The sequence below is a fragment of the Eubalaena glacialis genome, chromosome 19 (genome assembly GCF_028564815.1).
Source record: "Eubalaena glacialis isolate mEubGla1 chromosome 19, mEubGla1.1.hap2.+ XY, whole genome shotgun sequence".
Classification (NCBI taxonomy): Eukaryota; Metazoa; Chordata; class Mammalia; order Artiodactyla; family Balaenidae; genus Eubalaena; species Eubalaena glacialis.
In genome coordinates, this window is record NC_083734.1 from 48,666,063 (window position 1) to 48,692,227 (window position 26,165).

A 26,165-nucleotide genomic window follows, 5' to 3' on the forward strand; every position below is an offset into this window, starting at 1 on the left:
GCGGTGCGCAGGCTTCTCATTGCGGTGCCTTCTCGTTGCGGAGCACGGGCTCTAGGCGTGCGGGCTTCAGTAGTTGTGGCTCACGGGCTCTAGAGCGCAGGCTCAGTAGTTGTGGCGCACAGGCTTAGTTGCTCCGCGGCATGTGGGATCTTCCCGGACCAGGGCTCGAACCCGTGTCCCTTGCATTGGAAGGCAAATTCTTAACCACTGCGCCACCAGGGAAGTCCCAGGAAGCTAATTCTTAAAAGCTGTTTGCCCTGAACCTAACTAAAGAGCCACTCAGAGCAGCAGGAAACAGTGCACTCAGCACATTCTGGTTGGTCTTCCCCTAGTCATTTTCATTCCCTGGTAGGTGCCCTTTAGTTGCTCTTTATAGCTCGACACACCGCTGTGCACACATGCACGTGGGCAGTCAGACTCCCCTTCCACAGGCCAAGGCTGAGGGGGGAACATAGCATCATCTTCTTTCACCTTTAAAAATGGAAGCTGGAGGAGCTTGAAGAAACTTGGAGACTGAGTCTTCCCATTGCCAGGAATAAGGACATCATGTCTGGAAGGCCCTATGATAAAAAGGGCCTCATAGAAGAGACAGCACTGAGTCCATTGTAAAGGGCCATTCTCCTGAGATACCCCTTATGTCCCAGACACTGTGATGGGGACTTCCCACGTGTTCTCTAATATATTCCTCATCCAATTTCTGACAGACATTGCCATCTCCAAAACACAAATGAGGAAGCAGATCCTGAGAGTTTAGGTTGCTCAAGGTCATGGAGTCAAAGGTGGGACTCTGAATCAGATCTGCCCAGAAAGCATTTTCCCTGTACCATGCTGCCTGCCCCCTTCCTCAGAAGGGGTAATCCAAGACAAGCAAGCAATCTGGATGACCCCGGAAGTAGCACAGGCAGTGGTCCAGAAGGAAGCTTAGAGAATGCTACTTTGTGCTCCTTTAGAGAAACGACTCTGTGCCATGGGCAAGAGGAATAACTCTGGGACCTCTCAAGGTTCCAAACCCAGTGAGAAGGTGAGTTGGTGAAGGAGTAGCCCCCTGGAGGGAGAGGCAGCATCTGGGATCATTTGAATATTCAAACACAAAGAGACCCTTAAGATTCAGAGGCTAGCACAAAAGCCGCAAGAGAGATGGCACCCTCACAGGGTCAGGATGCCTCTGCCCTCGCGCGGAGAGCCAGCCCTGACCCTGACCGAGAGATCACCTTATGACATGTACCAGGCCGTGCTTTGCAGGCTTTTAAAGCAAATGAAGGTCCACATAGAAGGCTGGATTCAGGAGAAGACTCTATAGATGCATCAAGCAAAGACCTCTCAAGCTCTGGCTGAGACACGCCAGAAACCAGATCCAATACAGAAAATAAAGTAAGTGCTAGGAAGTAAGAATCCATGGTCCCTTTCAATAGTGAGCCCTCTTAGTAAGTTTTTCAGCTGTTAAGTGACAGTGCTTTTCAGGAGCACACGGTAGATCCCGGTGGGATCTGAGTCGCACCCAGCTTTACTGTAAACACATCTGCCTGAGCCTCAGGAATTGATCTAAAGTGGAATCTCAGCTTGTTCTCAAAGCTTTGCTCCTCTTCTTAAGGAATGAAGAGACATTTTTAAAAGGAAAAAGGTTAATTGAATACTGGGGAAAATTCTTGCCAAGGCCCTTGTCAGGCTCTTACGGCTCCACCCTCCAGGCCACTCTGGGTTGAGAAGAGAATTTCTCTAACCGTGTGGAAGAGCCTCCCTCACTGGGTCCAGAGTCAGGACAGCCACTGGGCTGTTTCAGAGCCTGTGTCATCATAAATATCATTAATCACTTTACCTTCTGTGCCCAGCCTGGGGATATGCAAATTCTTTCAACCCTAGTAGACTAACTTCATGCATCTGCTAAAAGCACTGGCTCCTTTTATTGCCACAGTAAATGAAGATAACAGGCAAGAGACCTGCTGTAGACATTTATTGAATCATCTGTTGTACCAACACTACATTGTACTTCATAGAAGATTGGCCACAGGCAAAATAAAATAAACCACCACGGATCAGCTTGGGGGTGGGGGGGGAGGCTTTTTGGCTCATGAGTCATCCAGCATATGCTTTGGCAAACAGGCCAGCTTGCAGACTTTTCTTGCAAATCCAAGGTTCCATTTCTCTCTGTGCCTTTCTGGCAACGGAGATATACAACTGTACTCTGGTAGTTTGTCTAAGGTGGAGTTTTCCCACGTGTAAACACTGACCTTACCAGGTGATCAAAGAGTTGCCGGAGCCTGTGCCCTTGCAGAGCGTATAATATAAACAGGGTGCGGAGACACCCTGGTGCTGGGGCTGCAGCAGAGCCCGGAATGCCCACGGGAGGGAGCAGGGAGCCCTGCTGGTAAGGCGCCCAACACAGCCACCTGCTCTGAGAAGCAGCATCGCCTGAGGCAGGACCCACCGCAAAAGCTGTTTTAGAAATCTGCGCATTAAGGGAGACAAGCCCCCTTTCTCGAAGGCAGCATTTAGGTGTGAGAAAGGCAGCCGTTAAAAAAAAACCAGTAGTCAGATTTGGAAATTTTATTAATGTCTTCATCTAAGTAAACTGTGTCTTGTCTCAAACAGTGCCATGCTCCTCAAAGCCCGGAAAACGAGGAAAACAAGGAGAGAGCATTCACCAGGTCCAAGAAGCACAAGATCGATGCTGTAATCACGTTATTTCTAGACAGAAGCCAAACAGTGACTCAGCTAACAGCATTACACACTCATGGGGTTGGGGGGATTAATCCGATTCTGACTTGGTCCCAACTTCCTGCAAAGATGGGCCCCAGGTAGGAGAGGATGAGGCTTTCCTCCTGATCAGGCAGCCCCTACCCTCCCTATGGGAAGGGAAAGGGGGCAACAGCGGCAGCTTTTTGTTTAAAGCAAAAAGGCTTGTGTCCTGGGCCTCTGTCAGAGCAGCGCCTGAGTGAGCTCCGAGGGTGGGCAGCTGGTGGGCAGCTGGCTCGCCGAGGCCGGCCCCCCGCGGGGAGGGGAGCCCCTGCAGGCGGCACACGGCCCGCAGCGCCCGCCCAGGCCCACCTCCTGCCTCTTCGGGCTGCTGGGCCCCAAAGGCAAAGAAAGCCGCCCTGGGGCTAAGGGGTTAAAGAAAGAGAAGGCTGCAGAGCGCAGCTGGGCCAAAGCCACGCGTCCAGAGCTTCCCAAGGGCCAGTCCCTCCCCTCTCCTGGGGAACCCTGCCCTGACACCAGCATATTTTACACATAATATCACTTGCTCCGCTGCCAAAGGCTGGGCCCGCAAGACTCCTGGTTGGAGTTCGGTGTCACACAAAGCAAGTCTTGGCCTCTCCAGGCACGGCGCTGAGCCCCGCCTTCTCCGCAGACACAGCCCAGGCCCCGCTGCCCCGAGCGGGGAGCCGCCCCCCACTCTCCGACCCCTTTAGGGATCTGTGCTTCTGCGACCAGGCCAACCGCCCAGAACCCTACCCAAAGCTGCTCCATCTGAAGGGGTGACAGGGGCAACGGGGGCGGGGGTCTGCGCAGGACTAACACGGCGGCGGCAGCAACAGCAGCGAGGAGGGGAAAGCGGGGGGCGCCTGCACCCCGGAAATCAGCGCTCAGGGAGGAGGGCTGCCCCACCCCCGCTCCCCACCCCCGGAGCCTCGGCGGGTGCGGGACAGACACCTGTCGGGGCCCCGAAACGGCGGAGACCGCCTCGCGGGACGGGACGGGATGGCACGGGGCTCGCGTCACTGGGAGCTGGGGCTGTCGCCCTCCGTCAGCGTCTTGAAGTCCATGGAGAGCGCTTGCTCTTCCGCCTGGAGGGGCCGCTTCCAGTCGGCGCGGGTCAGGATGTAGAGCACGACCGCGCCGAAGGCGGCCAGCAGCAGGCCCAGCACGTTGGCCAGGACGCCCTCGGGCTCGAACTTGCTGTACTTGGTCCTGCGGGATTGGGGCGGAGGGCGAGGCCACCCGAGGCGTAGCCGTTAGGCCGAGTGCCATTCGCCCCCGGCCCGCAAGATGCGGTGCGAGCCCAAGCCCAACCCCGCCCCCCGCCGCCCCCCTCCCCCGGGAGAAAAGCCGCTGTTCGGCGGCCCCACACAGAGCCGCCGGGAGGGGGCGCTCACCCGAGCTCGAACAGCAGCGCCTCCTTCAGGCCCAGCAGGGCGGTGCCCACCGAGAGGAGGAAGATGGCGCCGCCAAGGAAGACGTGCTGCGGCCGGTAGCGGCTCCGCAGAGAAAACGACGCGCCGGGGAACAGGAAGAAGCTAAAGCCCACGAGCCACTGGGAGGAAAGGCGAGGTGCTGCCGGAGGCTGAGCTGCGCTGGAGACCGGAGCCCGAGGACGCCCCAGGTGGGCCGCCTCCCGCGAGGACCGCAGGCCCCGCCCCCCGCCCCCCGCGTGGTGGCCTCCGGCCGGAGCGGCGGCGGGAGCGCTGAGCACGTGGGGAAGGTCGGCCGGCGCTCGAGGCGGGTCTCAGCCCCACACTGTGCGCCCCGAGGCGGGGCCTGGGACCGAACCCACGTGCCTGTGGGCCAGAAGGGCGCCGGAAGGGCGCCGGGTCGGAGGCAGCGCCCGGCGGGCTGGAGCGCCTTTCGCCTGTGCGCACACCTGGCCCCGGCCCTGTTTGGGCCCTGCTGCCCGCCCCTCCCCAGCGCCGTGGGGCCGCAAGGACTCACCTGCACAAAGAAGAGGACGAAGACCAGAATGCCACACCAGCTGTGCAGGCTGTACAGGTCGGCGTAGCCCTCCTTCCTGTGGTAGTCGAACACCGCCACCAGGCCTGGCCGGAGGCGGGGGTCGCGTGAGGACTGGGCTGATGGCGACGGAGGGGGTGCGGTGACCCAAGGGAAACCCGACCCGCCGGGACTTCTGGGCTCCAGTACCGGCTCGGTGGCTGCCAGCACCCAGTGTCCCTGCCTGGAAGGGGGAGGAGGGGTGGGGAGGGGGGACTGGACAGTAAAGCACCTCCTTCCCCAAGTCAGCAGAGGTGGGGGAAGGAGGGCGGGCGCGTGCCAGGAACTCACCCACCAGGGCGATGACGAAGGCGAAGACGTGCAGCAGCCCGTGCAGGATTTTGGTGGTGCGTTTGGCCTCATTTCTGAAGACACGGTAAACCAGCAGGGCTGGTGGGCCGTGAGAAAGGGAATGTCAGGGCGCTAAGCCGAGCACAAGGCCTTCCTGTCAGGGCAGCGGGGAGACACCCCCGGCTGGAGAGGGGAGGGCTTGTCCAGGTATCCCAGCCACAGGAAGTGGGGGAGGAAACGAGGCTCCGTACGCCCCCGCACCGCCCGCCCCCTTCTTAGCTGTCCTGTGTATCCCAGGCTTTGTTTTAGGCTCATCGTGCAGTCAACATCAAGGTGCCACCAAGCTTCTGAGTTCACCTCTTAGCTATGATGGTTCTCAGATTGTACAGCACTGAAGCCGGATCAGACATTCACTACTCTTAGCCAGCAGGCTCCCTGGTTGGGAAACCCCAGGTTCTCAAAGCAGAACCTTGCGACCCCAAGCTAATCCCCCCTCTTCGGGCTGAAGCAGTCAGGGCCAGGGGGCCTGCGGAACGTCCGTCAGGACTCTGCTGCTGAGGGGGTGGCTGTCACCAGGACCACATCTAGGAAGAATGCATGGATCCAGCTTTCTTGTTACCAGAAGGAGAAGGCCAAGGCCGCCTGGCCTTGAGGCAGGGTGGGGGCCAGCCACGGCCTGGATCCTACCCCAGAGAGAGGAGCTCTAGCTCCGCCAAGTCCAGCATCTACACACACACACACACGCGCGTACACTCACACTCACACTCACTTTCTCTCCCTCAATTTCAAACCGCCTCTGCAGAAGATTGTCTTGCTCACAGCCCAGCCCCTGGGCCTCTGCTGTGTGAAGCACACACCTTCGGATGCTCCTTGTTGAAGCACGAGGTGAAAGATCTGGGATAAGTCAGAAAGGAGTTGCCACCCACCAGCCTTGGGGCCCTTGATTTGGATTCCCAGTGTCCCCAAGGTCCAAGCCAGCTTCCTTCTCTGACTGGTCAGATTCAGGTGTGAAAGGGTCCCTGCAAATCTCCTCTCTCAGGCGGCATCGCCCAGGGACTCACCATCTCCCTGCAAGAAGACCAGGCCTATGATCATGCAGAGGGGATGCACATTGAACTGCAGGGCACTCTCCCAGGCGATGCCTCCTCGGTACACACCGAGCCAGGTGCCAGTCATGGCCACCACGGCCAGGCCCAGCAGCTGGGAGAAGGCCACATAGTAAAGCAGCGCCGCGGGGGCGGGTGCTGGGCGGGCAGGGCTCTCCATGCCGAGGTGGCTCTATGCCGAGGCGACTGCTGCAGGAAAGATGGTGGAGCTCAGAGGAATGGCCCACAGCCTCCAAAAATACATCCCAGGCCTCCCTTGCCCACCTCTGCCTCCTCCCTCTCGGGCCACAACCCCAGGCCTCCGTGAGAGCGCCCAGCGGGACGGGCCCGCCTTCCTGCAGAGACAGACCCACGCCTGGCTGCACTTCCACCTGCAATGAGGGAGCAAGTCGGAGTCCTCCAAGTTCTGGCCGGAGCAGGAGGGCCCAGTGCCAGTGCTTTACTTTCTGTTTCAGGAGGCCCTGGGTTTTCTCAGGTGGGGTTCACAGGTGAAACAAACACAGAGAAGTGAGCAAATTCCTTGAAGGTGCCGGAATTTTTCCTCCAGATGAATCATAAAGGACATCTACGGTGAGAAATGGGGAACCTGACTCCCCCGTGCCTGCTTTTTCAGCTCCCAGCTGGAGATGAAAGAAGTCCTGCCCACAGAGAGCTGCATGGCAGCTGCCGGTAGAAGGAATGTTCTCTGAGCCACTTCAGTAGAAAGGACCAGGGAACAGGAGCCGCCGAGCTGCCCATTTCCCTTCCTGCCTCGTCTTCCCCTCCACACCTGGGGTGTGGGCCTGCGCCCCTCCCTCAGGCCAGGCTTCCCGAACTGAGACCTACAAGGTGGGAACTCCTGGGGTCACTTAGCGCACAAGGATCCTGTGAGAGCAGGTGTGTCACTGCTCCCGTCTGCAGACAAGGAACCGGGGGCTCAACGGGGTTTGGGGAAGCGAGGCTCAGGGGCCAGTGGGAGGCATTTCCTGGCTCCTCTGCCCAGTCCCCGGTGTCTCCACAGCCTCGCCCGGGCTCAGGGTGGCCTGTGTGCCAGCTCTTCCCCCTGAACCTGCTGGTTCTCCCCACACCCAGGCGGGAGAGGCAGCTGGAAGATGGGAGGAGAGGAGGCGGTTGATGAACAAGTATGGGCTCCGTTTGCTGGGCCTTGGTGCTGGCGGCCTGGGGCCACACAAAGGCGCTGCTGCAGCTCCCAGAGGGCCGAGCACTCCATCCCCCCAGCTTGCCTCTCCCACTGCCCCAGCCTCTCCCAGCAGCACTGGAGACACCCTCCTTCTCCTTCATTACCAGCAGAGAACAGCAGCTGAGCAGAGATGTTTGACTAACACATTTTGGGGTCCCCCCCTAATACCGAGCACACACCCTGTACCCTGTGCTGCTCAAGAACTAGTTTCCAGTTGGCCTGGCCTTGTCCTCCTGGGGACCGGGCTGTCTTTACCCCCAGTTCTCTCTGCCACCTTTGACAACTGTTGGCAACTCCATCATTTTTTAAAAAGGGGGGCAGGCAGTGTTAACACACCTCCCTGCAGTAAAATACAGATAAGCAAAAAAAGAGAAAAATTACAAGTAATCAACATTTTGATTTATATCCTTTTCTTCTAGAAATATATGTACCTTCTTTCATAGAAACATGACCATACCAATTTCTAACCTGCTTTTTTCACTTCATTATAGATCATGCACATCTTTTCATGTCAGTACACGGCTATTTCATATTTTAACCAATCCCCTAATCTCCTGTTGTTAAATATTTAGCCAGCTTTCAGCTTTTCACTAAATAAACAACACTGTGATCATCTTTGCACACTCGTCTAATTCCTAAATGAAGAAAAGAATCCTGAGCAAGGGCTAGGTTCTTTTTTAGGTTGTGGATACATTCTGTCAAGTCATCTTCCGGAAAACACTCCCAAGGCAGGTGGGAACACCTGTTTCCAGAAGCCCTGGGCAACAGTGAAGCCGTATTTCTGGAACTCTTGCCCTCGTGCTTATCTGTCACCTCTACACTGATGACTCCTAAATCTAGTGCCAGCTTGTCATCTCCCCCAAATTTAAACCCCATTTCTAACTGTCCACTTACATCTTTACCTGGACATCCCTCAAACACTTCAAACTCAGCACATCCAAAGTTACACCCCTCTCCTGACCTCCCAGGTCGCCCTTCTGCCCAGTGCCGAATCCTCCTGCTTCTGCCCCAGGTCTCGCCATCACTTCCCTCTTGGCCATCTTCACTTCCACCACCCAGCAGGGCCTGGAGCTTCTGCCCCCATCTCCCTACCCTCCTCAATCTGCCTGACCCGACAGGGACAAAGTCAGGTCCCAGTCATGTTGCCCCACCAGGCACAAAGGGCCACCAGCGTATGGTGGTCAAATGCCAACTCCATAACTGACCCTAACCCAGTGCCCGCCTGCAGCCCCCACTGTTTTCCTACCAAGTCCACTCGGAAGAGATGCTCCCAGTTCCCCAGCTCTAGCAACACAACCTGCTGTTAGCCCCTCCACCTCACACTCCCCGCTCCTCCTCCTCCGCCTCTATCGATTTGCTCCACGACCTGAAATGGGCATTTTGTTCACCACTTTGTCCCCCTCCTCTGTGTCCCCAAGGCTGGCCTGGCGCTTACTTACCCTCGGTGTCCTGCCTCGCGTTAAGCCCTGTGAGCCTCTCTGCTGCAGGGCCCTGTGAGCTCCCAGAAGGCAGGGAATGCATCTACCTCTCCCTCGGGGATCTCATCCCTTGGCCGACTCTGACAGGAAAAATGTACTGAACTGAGAAATGCTGTCCTCCTCTGCTTTATTAGATTCCTCCCCGAGAGCCTGGGGCGCAGTCAGAATCTGATTAGCTCTGAATTAGGAAGACGGGAAGGAACGTGCTCTGCCCCCGCAGACCTGCCACAGCGTCCCCACCGAGTAGCCACTGAGTACAGAGGGGGAGCTCAGGGCTGCAAAGACTGCCACTCCTGGGTCAAGAGCCGCTCTGTGGTGACGCAAGCCAGAGCCAGATTTCCACCCCCCCAGCCAACCTCCTCGTGAGTCGGGCAGAAATCAGACTTCTCTTCACAGCCGTGATAGTGTGATTTATAATAAGAAATATATGGGACCGAGCCTGTAAAACCCTAGGAATTTTCCAGGTGACAAAGCAATCGTTTCTTTTGTTATGTTACTATTACATCGTGTTACTGAAGCCCCTCGAAAACCTGAGGGTGGGGCTGGTTACCAGGGGAACCAACCACGTGACTGGAGGGTTGGAAAGTTCAGTCCCACCCTTGACCTCCAGGGAGGGAGAGGGGCTGGAGACTGAGTGCAGCCACCAGTGGCCAATGATTTAATCAATCGGGCCTGTGTAATGAAGCCTCCATAAACCCCCTAAAGGATGGGGTTTGGAGAGCTCCCAGGTTGGTGAACACATCCACGTGCCGGGAAGGTGGTGCACCCCAGTTCCCCGGGGACAGAAGCTCCTGTGCTCCGGACCCTTCCAGACCTCGCCCTACGTACCTCTTCATCTGGCTGTCCCTGAGTTATATCCTTTTATAACAAAACAGCAATCTAGCAGGTTTCTCTGGGTTCTGTGAGCTGCTCTAGCAAATTAATTGAACCTGAGGGAAAGGTCGTGGGAAGCTCTGATCTATAGCCTGTTGTTCAGCAGCACAGGTGACAACCTGGACTTGCAATTAGCATCTGAAGGGGGTGGGGGCAGTGCAGTGGGACTGAGCCCTGCAGGATCTGACGCCGTCTCCGGGTAGGTAGTTTCAATGTTGAGTTAAATTGTAGGACACCCAGGAGCACCTGCTGAGAAATGGAGACTCGCTTGGTGGTGCTGAAAAGAAAACATGTGGGAACAGCACAGTGACTAAACACGTGGCTTTAACGTCCTCACTGAAAACTCACAACCTGAATTCCCTTCGGAGTCCAAACCCTAGTGCTGTTTGCACCCCAGGGTGGTGGAATGGAGTTGCGAGCCTCAGGGCTAGGGAGCCCCGCTCTGTACTCAGTTCAATCTTCGCAATAACCTATGGTGATACCAGGAGTATTACCCCAATTTGACAGATGAGGAAATTGAGACTCAAAGAGGATAAACGACTTGCCCCAAATCATCCGCAGCAAAGAAGTGCTCAACTCAGTTGTTTATCAAGCACCTACGATATGGGGGTCACACTGCTGGATACAGATGAGCCATGGCCTCCGCCTTCCAGGGCCTTGCAGACAAGGTGCAGAGCAGATGCAGATTCTAGAGTAAAGGGCCGTAACAACTTAGGCTATGAGTTAAACTCCCAGAGCACGTTCCACAGTCTATGCTGGCTTCACCACACTGGGGTGGCCACTCCTTTGGATTTCCTACAGGGGTTGCCTGCTCAGGGTGTGGCTCTGCACTTTCTCAGGCCAGTAACTAGGGAAGAAAGGAAAACTTCCTGAATACTGAATCCAGTATTCAGAGGATCTGGATCTGCTTGGAGGCAGGGCTCCAGGAAGGCCTCTCCCCTCACACGCCAGTCTTCCTGGGCCCTCCCCGCCCCTTGGGGAACCATGCTTCTAAGGCAGTTTACACCCACCATAGCATCAAGCATTGGTGTCCCCCGTGGGCTCTCCTGGGAGAAAAGGCTGCAGGATGGAAACAGGTGGGTTAGAGAGAAGAGGTGATGGGGACAAACTAGCTGCAAGATCTTCATGCCAACTGCTCCAAAGGCATCTCTCCTGGTCCCTGTGCCCTGGTAACTAGGCATCCCAGAGGAAGCCAGAGATAAAGAATGACCTTTGGACTCATGGAGGCCTAAGCAGTCTCCCCTGTGGCCCCTTCCAATTTGAAGGTGATTCTAAATCCAGGGATGAGGGATGACAGGAAAACACACACAGAAAGACCAGTCCTCGGGCAGGCCTGTAGCTTGCCCATAGGTGACCTCACAGCCAATAAGATCTAAGTGAAAAATCCAGATTTACAGAAAAGACAAAGCATCAAGTGGTTCTGTGCTTCACAGAAGATGAACTGAGACCCCTTCAGCAATGCCGTTGCCCCATTGCTTATTCGGTTCAACATAATTGACAACGTATCTTTGTACACGGAGGGGCTGCTTCCGATGATGGGGGAAACAGAGAAGACATTTCAAGGACTCTGGTTGGAATCTGACTCACCCACAAACACATATGCATTTGCAAACCTTGAAATCAGTTGAGATTAACTCCCTAGTAAGCAAATATCTTTTATTCTGCTCCCTCATTTCCCAGTCTAGACAGTGGGAACATTCTCTCACCCTTCCTTCCTTCCTTCCTCCCTTCCTTCCTTCCTTCCTTCCTCCCTTCCTTCCTCCCTTCCTGTGGAACCCCAGAACACTGGCTGCTTTGGGATCTCCTGTGTTCCCAGTGCAGCAGTACAGGCAGCAATGTCAACAGTCTGGAAGCAGCCCATCTACACCCCCAAAGGCTTCCTCAGCCCAGTAGACCAGAGTCTCAGAACCAGGGCGAGCTCTTGTGGATCCTTACCCGGCCACCCTCCTTCCTGTCAGAGCACAGGATGGGGATGTCAGATCTCTGGCAGCTTTTGGAACCTTGGGCTGTAACAGTCACCCCTCCCCTCCCACACACACCTGCAGCCAGACTCCACTTCATGTGATCAACCAGGGCCAGGAGCTGCCGCAGGGCTTGAACATGCTGACAAGCATCCCTCTCCCTCCCTGAGCCCAGGGGGTTTCATTGAAAGGCCACCAGGCCTAATCTCATTATGGGGACCAGACACCGCACAAGTCCCACAGCCTGGAAGCAGGGAGCCTGGCCTGGCCACAGCCTCCTTATCCGCAGCAGGGTTTTAATTGGGTTAGAAAAGATTGTGTTGGGGGCTAGATCTTTTCTTGATGGGTGAAGGGGAGAAACGACTCAATTGTCCTAGAATGTCCTCAAATGTGATAAAAGAAAAGGCAAAATGAGGGCTGAGCTGTTAGGTGGGGCACTTTCTTACTACCCACACCCAAGTAACCCCTGGGTAGAAAGTTTGAAGTCAGACACTGAGCCCTGTTCTCCACTGGGCCCAGGGGCTCAGTGTCGGGGCTCCCAGTACTTGTAGGGGCTCACAAAAAATGTTTTGATTTCTGTTAAAATCATAAGAAAAAACAAACTTCTAGGGTTGAAGAAAATATTTTAATTTTTAATCCAGCCTGGATTATATTCATCTTTATACCAATGTGGTTGTAAAATATAATTCTCTTTATTTTTTTATGGAGGAAGGGGAAAGTCACAGTGCAGCCCTGGTCAGACGGATATGATTTCAAAGCCAGCCCCACTGTTCATGACTGTGTGCGCCCAGGCGAGCCAAGCACCCTCTCTGAGCCTGCTTCCTCTTCCATAAGGTAGGGGGATGTTGAGATCCACCTTACTGGCCTGTAGCAAAGATTAAACAGGATAAATATGTACCAGTGCCTAGCACACTGCCTGCCACATAGTAGGTATTCAGTTAAATAGCAATCTAACAAAAACTAAACCTGTTCCTAATAGCACCTTAGGAAGAGTCATGCATCCGAAGCTGCTGACACATGAGGTTTGGGGCCACAGAGAGCCAGATGGCAGCAGACAGCATGACCCCCTCTAATAAATCCATACCCCGCCTTCTGTCTACCATGAATCCCCGCACTGGGCAGAAACCCCTGGATCTGGGGTGAATTCCTCCACCAAATTCTTCTAGCGCTGCTGAACCACTTTGTATTAGAAGCCGCCCAAGCTCTGCCTGCCAAGGGAAGGTGGCGCAGGCAGGGAAGAAGTGGGACAAGCAGGGCATCCACTCAGGTCCAGGAGGCTCCTCCTGCCCCGAGGGCGGGGTTGTAGCAGCCGTTTCTCTGTATGGGGCTCCCCTTGGCATTTACAAGTTGCCTATATTTTCTGCCTCAATCCAGTTTCACAGGAGAACTCAAGATATGTATGAGAAGGTAGCACAGCTCTGTGGGGTGTTGTTGTTGTTGTTTGGTTTGTTTTCCATTTGCTATGAAAACGAAGGAACTGGGCTTCCCTGGTGGCACAGTGGTTAAGAATCCGCCTGCCAATGCAGGGCACACAGGTTCGAGCCCTGGTCCTGGAAGATCCCACATGCTGTGGAGCAACTAAGCCCGTGAGCCACAGCTACTTAGCCCACGTGCCTAGAGCCCGTGCTCCACCACAAGAGAAGCCACTGCAATGAGAAGCCTGCGCACCGCCATGAAGAGTAGCCCTCGCTCGCTGCAACTAGAGAAAGACTGCGCGCAGCAACAAAGACCCAACGCAGCCAAAAATTAAATAAATAAAATAAATGAATTTATATTAAAAACAGAAGAAAACGAAGGAACAGAATCCAGATAACATAGAGCTTCATTTAATGAGTCTTAGAAAATCCTCAAAGCCAAGGTAGAGTGAGAGTGGAGAGGGGCAACCAGAAGGGAGAAAGACTTGGGAGGGGTGCCAGCTTCTTAAGACATGTCTGGGACTCCAGGGTCCACCTGGATCCTCCTCTCTGTGGTGCCCTGGGGGGAAGGGCAGGCAGAGAGGGGAGGTACCCCCCACCATTCCCAGGTGTCAAAGGCAGCAGCAGATCCCTTCCTCAGCTCAGTTCTGCATCCCCTGTACCCACAGTTCAGGGGCTACCAAGGCCAACCCAAGGAGTAAGGATTTCCCAAACGGAAAACTCCTTGCACACCAAGAGGCTGGAGATGTTGGAGAAGAACAAGGAAGGGCTCTACTAGCTAGACATCTCACCCCAAGAGGAAAGAGGCAGAGGGAGGGAGGCCCCACCACTAGCGAAGCAGTTTGGCAGCTCGGTCTCAGGTTTCAAAAGAACAGTCGTGGCAAATGTCGGTTGATCCACTTCTATGCCACCTAGTTTCTAGAGTAGGGCAAAACATTACGCCGTACGTAAACTTGGGATCACTTGCTGCTCCGTGCTAACTTCCGCAGAGACTGGGCACAGAGGCAGACCCGGGGCCGACGGCTGACAGCTCCAGGCAGGAGTGGGATGAGCTCCTAACCTTGGGCCTTGCTCGGTGGCCCCGAGCCGGGGGAAGCAGGTGAGGTGAGTCAGGTGTGGCGGCAGGAGAGGGAAAGAGAAAGAATGGCTGCGGCACTGGGATCCCGGCCTGTCCCGGCGCGGGCACGGTCCCGCCCCAGGCCGGGCACACCTGAGCTCGCCGTCCCCCACCCCACCCCCCCGCACACACCCGGGGCCCCTCACGCCTCCGCGCCGGGGCTCGGCTCGCCCCCACCCGCCCCGGCCACCTACCTGGCCGGACGTCGAGCCCGGACCTTGTCCTCGCTGCGCAGCGTCGCGCTGCCCACTGGCCCGCGAGCTGCCCGCGCCACGCCCGGGCTGTTCTGCCGGTTCGGCCAGCCGCGCGGACTTCGGCGCTACCGCGTCTCCATGGCGACCGGGGGGGGCGCTGCGGGTTGGCAGCGGGGCGGACGACGCGGCGGGCGGGCGGGCGGGGACCGGAAGTGCCCCCGGCGGGTCCACGCACCTGGGACCGGGCCCGGCCCCCCAAGGTCCCGGGTCTAGGGACAGGGTCCCGCCAGACTCCGGGCCCGAACCTTGACGCCCGCGTGCTAGGGCCTGCGGCGCGAGAACGGCGGCCACCGTGACCCGGCCTCCGGACCAGAGCTCGGGTAACCTTCGAATCCGGGCCTCACGACCTGGCTTCCCGGGTCCACCACGTTCGGGGGCGTATGGGGTTCTGCGGCCCACCCGTGGGTGTGGGAGGCCTCCAAGTCCAGGCCTGACTCGGAGGCCGACGGCGAGGCTGAGGGGGGATGGGCTGCCGGGGCTGCTGGGGCGGGGCCCCGGGCAGAGGGAAGGGGGATGCCGGCCGGGAGAACGGGAGAACGGCCGCCCTGCTCGGGCCTGGTCTCCGCGCTTCCAGGTTTCCGCCCTCCACGCCCTCCCTTGCCCTCCCCACTTCTTCCCTCGCCCTGCCCCGGGCTCAGGTGGCCACTAGGTGTCAGGCGTGGCCCGAACCTTGGCCTACCTTGCCGCTCCTGCAGCCCTGAGGGACCCCCCCCCCTTCCTCCTGCAGCCGGATGGTGGAGGTGTCACTCTGCGGGGAGGCTGGACTCACCCCTTCTCCAGGTCCGCAGCACCCCCCGACACACACACACACACACACACACACACACACACACACACACACGGCGCGCGCGCACTAGGTGACGTTTCTTGCCCCCTTTCTCCAAGCCAGGGGCCTTTGCCAGGCTATAGCGCCCACCCCACACACACCCCCTCCAGCAGCCTAAAGATAAATACCAGTTCTCACCAGCCTTTCGTGAAGACCTAGACCTTGCCATGGGCAGCCTCCCCGGCCCCAGACGCTGAGAGGAAGGAACCAAGGCCAAGGCTGGGAGCCAGCCCCTAGTGCAGCCCCGTCCAGGCCCCCTATCCCGGAAATGCTGTGGGTAGATAACAAGTCCAGCTCAGACTTCCTACAAGCTCAGAACAAAAGGTTCTTTCCTGTCGGATGCCTGGCAAGACTCACCGAGGGCCTGGTGGTAGTAGGGAAATGGGGTTTCCTCCCCTGGAGACATAAAAGAGCCTCCGCAAAGGGACATCACCCCCCTCCGCCCCAGCACTGTGGGCTTCCCAAGGGCCCTGGCCAAGGTGGGCCTTGGGGATCCAATACCTCCTGACAGAGAGAACATACTCTCAAGCCATGGCAAGACACCTAAGGGTGCCCACTGCCCTGGGCACACCTTCCGATGGGGCAAACCCAGCTGGGCCCCTGCCCTCAGAGTGAGCAAGCTTAAACCCTCCACAAACAGAAGTTTTGTTGGGGTAGCTTTCCAGCTGGAGGGAGTTAATGGACATTTTATTTTTTTTATTTTTTGGCTCCACACCATTTTTAAGAGCTGGAGATCCCACCAAACTGCAGTCAAGCACCAGGCCCCATGGCTTTGCCGCTGCTGCCAGAATCCCTGACCCCAGATGGCAGACACTCACTCCCTTCCTCCCCCATCTTTGCCGCTGAGACTCAGCCTTGGAGGCCAGAGAAGCATCCACTCTACAGCTGGGGGCGGTGACCAGCAAGGAGTGCAGCCTTAAGTCCCCTTCTTGGGGACCGAGGATGTGGCCCAAGGTCTTCCATGTAAACCCCTCCCTTCCTGCACTCACTACACTACACTAGCCTTTATGTTCCTCAGACTCACCAAGTTCACAGCCACTCTCTTTTGGAACGTTCTTCCCCGATCATCACTTGGCTCATTCCTTCAAATCTCAGCTCGAACATCCCCTCCTCAGAGAGGCCTTCCCTAACCATTCCAGTCCAGTAGCCTGGGTCAGGGGTTGAGATGCAGGGAGATACCGTGGATTAAGCGTGCTAGTGACAGCCCTGGGAAACCACGCCTTGAGCTCACCCTGTTCTTTGCCCAAAAGCATTGAAAGAGCAGGAAGAACCCAGACAGTAAACAGAATGTACCTTGTGGAAGGACCTCAGATCCCCTAGCACCTGGCAGATCATGTCTGCCTTGCTAGGGCTCCCAGACTTAAAAAGAAGGAAAATACCCCAGGATGCCCCGTTAAATTTGAATTTAATATTTTTTTGGCATAAGTATGTCCCACGTATGACATGCAATATACTAAAAATGTATTTGCTGTTTATCCAAAATTCAAATCTAACTGGGCGCCCTGTATTGTATCTGGCAATCCTACCCTTGCTCCTGTGTGGGAAGGACAGAGGGCCTCCCAGCAGTTCTGGCCCCTCCCAGCAAAGCGTCCCTACCCCAGCAGGCGGAAACACCCAGTTAACTCCTGTTCAGCACACGCTTTAGCCAGAGGCCTTAACCTTGGGCTGCAGTGAATAACAAAGGCATTGGAGATGAGGTTCCCCAGTCCTAACACACTGTAAGATGCAAACACACACAATTCATTCACTCTTTACAACAGTTTTTATCTAGTCCCTTCAGTGTGCCAGGCGCTGGGCGACATTGGGTATAACAATGAACAGGACAGGCACAGCGCTGTTCTCTTCAGGCCCTAACAGGGCTGAGGAATGCCACAGGCTGTGGGTCCCCGGCTGACCCACAAAGTCGGTCCAAGTCTGGGAAAACAAGACTTAGATAAACAAGAGTAACCTGTCCACAAGCCAAGAGAACACTGCAGGTTGGATGGAGAAGCGATGAGAACGGAACAGTCCGGCCAGCTTTCACTTCTGCTGGCCCTGAGCAAACAGACGTGGGAGGCATAAGCGGCCGGGGTGGTGCAGGGGACTGGCCCAGTGCAAGAGGTGGCAAAACAGCACTGGGTGCCTGAAGTGGGTGGCAGTGGAAGGGGTGGGCTTTCCCAGCCTCTCAGTGTGCTCTGTGCAGCCCTCTGGGGGAGGGAAGGATCAGGAGGAAGTCCATTTTTCCTCCCTCCCTTCCTTCCTCCCTTCCTTTCTTTCTTTCAACAAAGATTTATTGGGCATCTACCTATGCCGGACATTGTTCCAGGCCCTGGAGAGACAGTAATCCATAAGACAGACAAGGTCCCCGCTTTCATGTAACTTACATGAAGTGGGGGAGACAGATAATTAAAAGGTAAACAAACAACACACACACACATACACAGAAGCCTAATTGCATGTAGTAACAGATGATACAAAGAAAATTAAGCAGGGGAAGGGGATGGAGTGTCCCAGGAGGGAGGGCTGTTGTTGAGGGGTGCTAGTAAAGGCTCTCTGAGGAGAGAGAAGTGAGGGTGCAGCCACGTGAAGGTCCAGGGGAAGGTAATTCCAGCCGAGGAAAGAGGAGGGAAGAAGGACAAAAGTCCCAGGACAGGAATGTGCATGGCCATCTCCATTCCACCCTGCCCTCCAACACTTCTCTTCCCCCAACACAGGAGAAATCAGCCACGTGTGCAGACAAGAAAGCAGGGATGTAAACAGGTCATTAGAGAGGGCAGAGGTTGAAGATGTGGGGTGTGCAGCGGGGACCCCACCAGAGGTTCCTGGGGCGTCTAAGAAGTGTCTGTAGGCACATAGCTGTGGTTGCGTCTGAGCACTGACCATGTCTATCACCCACTGGAGAATCCAGACATCAGTCCCGGTCAGTAGGGCACCACCAAGCTCTCCTGGTCCAGCCCAGGTTTACCTGTGGCTGGTGGTATGGCCTGAGAAGGAGGCATTGGAGCCCAGCCCTGGCATGACATCCACCCAGGCCAGCGCTCCCCTCCAGACAAGAAACCATGAGGAGGTGTGTTTCCCAGTCGTGTCCTCAATCCCACCTCCCCACTCTTCTCCGAGTCCATCAGTCATTGAGTCTCAGTCAACAAACATTGAAGACCCGCTATGTGAGTGCTAGGCGCGTTGTGGAGAGCAAGAAATACCCAGGAGGGCAAGGGTGTGAGGCCGGGGGTGAGGACTGGCTAAAGCTTGGGGTGGTGTCAGCAGAGACATGAAGGGGGAGGGCATGAGCTGCTGATGACAGCCATCTAATCGCCTCCACTAACCAGCCATAAACCCTGCAGGGCCAGGACTCCTGCACTTTGTTCAGAGCCTGTGACAGCTGAGTGCTCATCTTGGCTCCTAAAGCTACTCCAGCTCTGGCTCCACACCCGCCGTTTCTCAGCCACACTCCTCATGCTAGGAGTGTGCTGAGGACGTGGAGGCCACTCTGAGCCAAAGGTGTGGGGTGACAAAGCCACAGCCCGGAGGATGCCCCTAGCGGGAGATGGGCAAAGGCACAGGCAGTGTTTCCCAGCTGTAGCTTTGTGATGACCCTCTTCCAGAGCAGGATGCAGCTGAACCCAGAGGAGCAGAACGAGGGGGAGGACAGGTCAGGCATTGTCCCTGCTGAGTGCACTAAGGCTGGTGACTCTTCCAAGGTCCTAGCCAGTCAGCGGCCTGCTTGTCCTGAGTCAGAGGTCTCACTTCGCCCCACTCTGCTCTGCCCCCACCCTCATCCTTTATACTTCTCTTGACCTTGGCCATCACCTCCTGCCTGAGTGCTCCTATCAGGCCTTCTGGTCCTTGACTTGAGAGCAGCTTAGATTAGAAGGTACTCTGACCTTAGCTCAGAACTTCCCTCACGCAAGAAGCCACACTCCTCTGATCCCTCCCAGCCAGTGGGAGACCCTAAGAGGTGAGCTGGTGCCAGGGATAACCACGCCCCTCAGCCGGTCCCCTGGTCTCTTGCCTCATGGCCTCCTGTGGGGCAATCATGCCTCCTGCTCTTGAAGGGATACAAGGGGCCAGAGCTAGGCCCTCCTGCTCCTACAGCAATGGGTAGCTCAGGTCTTCTGGGTAGCTCCCCGCAAAGCTCCAGGGCCCATAAATGATGACCCTAAGTGCCATCTCTTAGGTTCCACGGACTAAGGCTGTTGGAAGGCAAGGATACTGCTTGGAGCCATCATCCATCCCGACATCCCATTGTCTGTGGTACCTTCACAGCTTGGAAGGCAATGTCAAGTCCAAACGGGTGTAACTTTGAGTGCTGTCATCCATCTTGAGGAGTTTTTCTCCCCTTCCACAGGCCTCTCTTCATCTGATAAACCCAGGCACCTCCAAGAGCTTATTTTGGCCCAGGGCTCGGTCCTGGCTTCAGCTGGCCACAGAGTCAAGACCAATGGTGCCATGCCAGTGAGCCCAGCTTCTAAGCTCTTTAGAGACCCCGTGCTCTGTTTCCCACCCCCCGTGGCCTCCCCGCAGTGCTCAGGTGGCCAGGTCAGCAGCCGTCATGTGCAGTGAACAGCACCAGCTACCCCGCAAGATGACTGAGTCCGACTGGGCCCTCAGCGGAGCCCGGCCCCATCCACGTTCCTCCATGGAGAGGTTTCTCCCCAGCAGCCCCAGCGCCTCCCTTGCCAGCTGACCGTCAGAGAAGGTCTGCTAAGGTAAAAGGGTCTCAGCTCAGATTCTCGCTTCCTCTTATGCACATTGGTCAACCCACCACCCCACTCTCAAGGGGGGATGACCTGAGGTGGCCTCTGCCCAGCCACAGAAGGCCACTGCCTCCGTCTCCTCAACAGACTTTCTTCTTTTTTTTTTTTTTATAAATTTATTTTATTTTATTTATTTATTTTTGGCTGCGTTGGGTCGTCGTTGCTGCGCGCGGGCTTTCTCTAGTTGCGGCGAGCAGGGGCTACTCTTCGTTGCGGTGAGCGGGCTTCTCATCGTGGTGGCTTCTCTTGTTGCGGAGCATGGGCTCCAGGCGCGCGGGTTTCGGTAGTTGTGGCACGTGGGCTCAGTAGTTGTGGCTTGTGGGCTCCGGAGCACAGGCTCAGTAGTTGTGGCGCACGGGCTTAGTTGCTCAGTGGCATGTAGGATCTTCCCAGCCCAGGGCTCGAACCCGTGTCCCCTGCATTGGCAGGCGGATTCTTAACCACTGCGCCACCAGGGAAGTCCCCAGACTTTCTTCTTGATGTCTGCATAAAAGCCCCTCTCAGGACTTCCCTGGCGGCCCAGTGGTTAAGACTCCGCACTTCCATTGCAGGGGGCGCAGGTTCGATCCCTGGATGGGGAACTAAGATCCTGCATGCCACGCGGCGTGGCCAAAAAAAAAAAAAAGGACTTCTCAAGTGGTATCTGCTAAAGCAAAGCAAACTACTCCAAGTTAACTAAAAAACAAAATGTCATTTTCTCCCTTAGGGACCCCTCCTCTGACCCATCCTTGATGCCTTCCAGGGAGTTTGATTATTGAAGGGTCCCAGGGAAGGGATGTGGAGACCAGGATGCTGCTGGAGATGGCAGGGGGGCTGCAGGCCCTTCAGGGGCCCTGGGCATTCAGAGGGCCTTGCTGGGCCCTGGACATGTAGATGTGGGGGCAGACCCCAAAGGTGCATTTGCCTCCTGCGTTCTGGGTCCCATGATGGAGACCTTATTAGAGGGCAGTGGGAGGATGCCTCTCCCCAGCCCAGCAGGAGGCTGTCCAGACCCCCAGCTCCAGGCTTCCGCCGCCCACCGTTCCAATGACAGCTGTCCCTCCTGACCCGCTTCTCTGTGGGTCCCCCACGTTGCCCTCTCTGCTGCCACAACAGGCCTTGTTTTGTTTCCCCTGACTGTCTCTCTCTTTCTCAGTTTCTCTCTCAGTCTCTCCCCCTTCCCTCCACATCTGTTTTCCTGTCTGACCTGACGTTTCCTGGGCTTCCAGGAGGGAGATGATGATCTCCAGCATTTCAGGGCAAGGGTGGTTTCACGACCCCCCTGGGAACAATAAGTGAGATACACACAGGTGCGCTTTAGGGCCTGTTAGGATTCCGAGCTCTGAGCTGGGCCCCACTGGGGTTGGGGAAGAGTCGCTGGCACCCAACTGGGCCTTCAGAGCAGGAGAGAGCTGGCCGTGCCCCGGCCTGACAGCTGAGGCCAGCAGAAGCCTGGACACCTCCACCCACTGCCCCTCACCACCACACACTCAACCTGCTGCAAAGAAGGCTGGAATTCATTCATTCTAGTCAGGCTCTCAGCAAACCTCCAAGTACATGGGTGGCTGGGCCTGCACCAGGCTCTGGAAATGTGAATATGATGGTGCTGCAGACGTGCTTTTTGGGAAGGAAGGTCAGGCCTCAGGCACAGTGGGTGATGACCAACACTGGGTCAGGGAGTGAGCATTGCAGACAGAAGGAATGAATGGCAGGAAAGACTCAGGAATCTAAGAGATCAGGGTCTGCTTGGTACGCCAGTGGGGCAAGCTTCCATCAACCCCTGAATTGTCAGAATAAAAAAGGAATCTGACTAGAGTTGCAAACATTTTTTAGTTTGCCAAGTAAGGACATTAAAAAAAAAAATCCATCATTTTTCTCTCAGCACCATTTTATGAAAGAAGTATTTTAACTATAAAAAAAAAATAGAATACTTAGAATAAAAGGTACTGTGACCAAGAAAGGACAGCTGGCAACTTGGCTGACGTATGCCGATCGATTTTATATATCTCATTATTCTTGTTTGTCTTGCTTTATTGCTGACTATCGAACACTTTATCAAGGGCCAGACCAGCCAGTGGACTGGCCTCTGGAAAGTGCTGACAGAGGGGCCTGTAGAGGCAGGGCAGGAGCTGGCGACCTGGAGGAGGCAGGGGCCCCACCAGGAAGGACTTTGGACTACGCACTCGGGAGTGTGGATTTTATCCCGCAGCTGATGTGGAGCCAGGAGGGGCTCTCAGGGAACAGATGCTGTGGTCAGATCCGTGCTTTGGGACAAGCATTCATTCTCACAGCTGTAAGGATGGACCAGAGGGAGAGAGACAGGGGAGCCCGGGGGAGGGAGCTGGCGGAAATGATGAGGGTCTGTCCCAAGGTGGGGACAGTGGCAGTGGGACTGGAGAAGGGGGAGGAGCTAGGAAGAGGAAGGTGTCATCCCGCTCTCACATTCACGTTCTCACAGGGACCGTGAACAGAGATAACCTCACTAGGGGCAGAACCAGAGGAAGTGGGCTTAGGATTTGGGATTAAAGATAAGAACATCCTGACTGTAAAGAATATGACACATGACACGTCGGTGAGAGTGGACCAAGGCAGTGAGCATTCTGGAAGGCGGGGGAGGAGTGGGCAGTGGGGCAGCTCACAGTGTGGGGGGACTTGTCTGACTTTGCACTTGGGCTCCACCTCTTGTGCGACCTTAGTCAACTTACTAACCTCTCTGTGCCTTAGTTTCCTCATCCGTAAAATGGGAACCAAATAGTACCTAACTCATAGGGTTGCTGGGAGGTTTACATTAATTAAGATGTGTAAAGCGCTTAGATGCCCAGCTCCATAGACACGGCCTGATATTATTATACATTGTCACATCCCCAGCACTCACACAGCCCCCAGAGAATAGGAGGGATTGTTAATGTTGGTGAAAATACTAGGCCTGGCTTCGAGGGAGGCCCTGGACTCGGAGCCTGCCTTCCGGGGTGTTGGGCGGGGTTTTGAACCCTCCTGGGCTCTCTTGGGGCAGCTCTTACCTGCCACTCCCACACACACCTAACGCTGATTGAGATGGAAACTTGGTGAGCCTGTGACTGAGCTGGGCCCAGGAGTGGGAAGGGACTCGACACCTCCTGGGAGGTTCTCTGGGGTGGAGGCCCGGTCCAGTGGCAGGAGGCAGGCAGAGAAAAGGGGGCAGAGGGTCTGGTGGCCGCATGAGGGAGAGCAGACTGGAGGATGCCCGGTGGTGGCAGGAGTGAGAAGGCCTGGCTCCTCAGTCACCCACCTCCTCACAGCGAAGGACCAGTGCCCTCCCAAACCAAGTCCTCATCTCCTTGCCCCCCACCACCCAGGCCTGCTTCTAGGATGTTTGCTGCCTAGGAACATGCCTTTCAAGGCACTGTCACCCCTCAACTCCTCCCCACCCTGCCCCCCATCCATTCGGCCCCTGTCTCCCTCAGCAGACCCTGAATCTACCGCCTGCCTCAGTCTCTGGGGGACCCTGAGCCCTATCTTCTCCTGCCACCTCTGGGCCTCCAGGGTTTGCTAATCACTTATCTTCACTGAACACCCTGAAATACAGTTGTGGCGTTGGCACTGCCCTATGCGAGCCCTTCCTTAGGAGAAAGTCTGACCGCCGACCTTGACTTGGCAGCCGCAGCCTACTCTCCAGCCCCCACTCACATCCGTGTGCTGACCAGGGGAAATTGCTTTCTCTTTCATCTGCTTCAAATGTGAGTCCTCCAATGACTGACCTGATCAAGTCCTACCCCTCCTTTCATGGCTCAGCCCAAGCAACACCCCCAGAGGGGGCACAGGGCCTGTCACCACTTTGGGAATTGCTGTTAAACATCCAGGGAGGGCTTCCCTGGTGGCGCACTGGTTAAGAATCTGCCTGCCAATGCAGGGGACACAGGTTCGAGCCCGTGTGCCACAACTACTGAGCCTGCACTCTAGAGCCCACGAGCCACAACTACTGAGCCCACGTGCCACAACTACTGAAGCCCGCGCACCTAAAGTCCATGCTCGCAACAAAGAGAAGCCCGCGCACCTAAAGTCCGTGCTCGCAACAAAGCGAAGCCACCGCAATGAGAAGCCCGTGCACCACAACGAAGAGTAGCTCCTGCTTGCCGCAACTAGAGAAAGCCCGCACACAGCACTGAAGACCCAACGCAGCCAAAAAATAAATGAATTTATAAAAAAAAAAAAAATCCAGGGAGTCTCTGCGCTCCCAGTACAGGGGGTGCGGGTTCCATCCCTGGTCGGAGAACTAAGATCCCACATGCCGCGCCAAAGTCCCTAAAGAAAACATCCAGGAATTCTGTGTTGGTGAGACCATCTTCAGCACAAGCACAATGCCTGCACCCCATGGTCTCAGGAGAAATGTGCAGAGGAACCAGTGAATGAAAGAAAAGGAGGGAGACATTTTTGATGAAGACCAGGCAAGATTAGGCAAGAGGAGACAGGACAGATGTGAGGTAAAGATTACTCAGATGTTCCCGGCCTGGGAGACAGACCTGACCGTCACTGCCCACAGCTGTGGCAGAGCTGGGCCTCAGCCTGGGCCTGGAGTGATGCAGTGCACCTCCCCTTCCCCTGCTCGCTGCGGTCAGGGGCCTGACATCCCAAAGGCAGAGCACAACGCAGACAGGGTCCACGGATGCTTAGTTGCCATAGGGCACTGTCCTGGGGATGCCAACATTTTTTAAAAAAACAATATCTTGCTGACTAAATCTGTGCTTGACATGGAGCTGAGGGGAAGAACAAAATGAGATATGAAAGTGAAGAAAATGTTCTCAAAAGATAGGATTGCTGAGTCAAAAGCAGTAAGGTTGAATTTTACATATATTCTGCGTTTAGACAAGGGGGAAATCAGATGCACATAAACAAACTGGTAATTTTTCACATGAAAAAAAATCTAAGGGTTTTCATCAAATCCCAGGTTCAGTACAAGCCACAGGGCCGATGAGGCTGCCAGAACAGCCACGGCCCTCGGGCTGCACCAATAGACTCACATTAACTGGATCAGGGCCCCTCTGCACCAGCCCTGAGGTTAGACCAGCCCTGGGGTCTTCCTCAAACATGGGCGTGCGGTTTACCAGGAATATGGAAGCTCTGCAGTCCATTCACAAGAGGGTGAGCAGGTGGGGAGGGATCTGGAAACCATCTCTTCCCGGGAATCGCTGGAGGCAATGGATTTCTCCTGGAGAAAAGGAGACGTGGCGAGACAGACCTCTCCTGTTGGAGGATGGTCGTGCCAAAGAGAGAAAAGACGAAGTGTTTCTCTAGAGAGCAGAGTGAAGAACAGCAAGTATAAATGGTGAGGCAGGAGACACAACAGAAGAAAGCAGTTCCTAACAGCTGGAGCGATCCAGCCCACCAAGGTGGTGAGCTTCCTGTCCCTGGAAATGTTCTAATGGAAGCAGGATGATGTCAGGGATATCATGGCCGTCACTGGCAAGAGACCAGCGTTGCCTAACCTTTCTTCCCCTTCCAAACATCCCATTGTTCACGAATCCCATGTTTTATAATAATGTATCTATTTAATAAATTGCACTTATTCAAAGTAAAATTTATTCGATTTTCATAGTCAAAAACCTGTGTATTGTCAGTTATCTGATGCTTAGCCAGGCTTGGGGCCCACTGAACAAGGAAGGAAGAAATGCTTCTAAGAAGAGGAAGCTGTGCCTTTCCTCCAGAGCCACCGTTTTCCAGTAACTCACCAAAGTGACCAACACAAAAGCGGGGAGGAGAGGCACTTACCGTATGTTCTCCAGGCCTTTCAGAAAACAAGGAGCCGTTCCTTTGGCCACATACACGTGAATCTACAAGAAAGGTGATGTCGTAGACGTGTAGGGAAGGGGCACCGTTTAAAAAGGAACGCCCACCAGTGTCCCCATGGCAAAACAGGAAGAGTCTACAGTGCACACACAGCATGTGGCTGGCATTGTTGTAAACAAACAAGATAAGGGCAAGATTCTTGGCAAGAGAATTAAGGTATGAACTGAGAACTGAGCGTAGGAATTACTCCACCAGCCGAGACAGCTTCCTGAAACGTGTGAAAGAAAATGATCAGAAAAAGAAGGAAGAAATGTACTTGGGTTCAACTGAAGCGCCAGCCTGCTCCAGCCAGAGAGTCCGCTTTGTGAGAACCGGTGAGAGGGGCCTGCCCTGCTGGGACGAATTCCCTGTGAATTCATGGCTTGATAGCTGTAAAGAAGTAAAAGACCTCTGGACTGTGGGGAAAAAAAGAGAGAAGGAGAAGAGAG

At 55.4% G+C, this 26,165-nt stretch overlaps 1 protein-coding gene across 12 annotated transcripts; it reads right to left on the reverse strand.

Annotated features, from left to right (window-relative positions):
* Positions 1 to 1,991: 1,991 nt before the first annotated feature.
* On the reverse strand, positions 1,992 to 25,697 carry LOC133079762 (transmembrane ascorbate-dependent reductase CYB561). 12 transcript variants are annotated; one of them, XM_061175421.1, is made up of 8 exons: positions 14,317 to 14,935; positions 8,718 to 8,836; positions 6,470 to 6,663; positions 6,054 to 6,287; positions 4,993 to 5,091; positions 4,645 to 4,748; positions 4,092 to 4,249; positions 1,992 to 3,906 (listed from the first exon to the last, which is right to left on the reverse strand). In XM_061175421.1, the coding sequence occupies exons 4-8, from the start codon at positions 6,256 to 6,258 to the stop codon at positions 3,714 to 3,716; spliced, it is 759 nt and encodes a 252-aa protein (XP_061031404.1). In that variant the 5' UTR covers positions 6,259 to 6,287; positions 6,470 to 6,663; positions 8,718 to 8,836; positions 14,317 to 14,935; the 3' UTR covers positions 1,992 to 3,713. The 12 variants fall into 12 exon arrangements, 11 of the variants coding, with proteins under 11 accessions (XP_061031404.1, XP_061031405.1, XP_061031406.1 ...); XM_061175422.1 differs by lacking the exon at positions 6,470 to 6,663 and adding an exon at positions 7,534 to 7,618; XR_009698298.1 differs by lacking the exons at positions 6,470 to 6,663; positions 8,718 to 8,836 and having other exon boundaries at positions 1,992 to 2,685; positions 3,649 to 3,906.
* Positions 25,698 to 26,165: the final 468 nt, after the last annotated feature.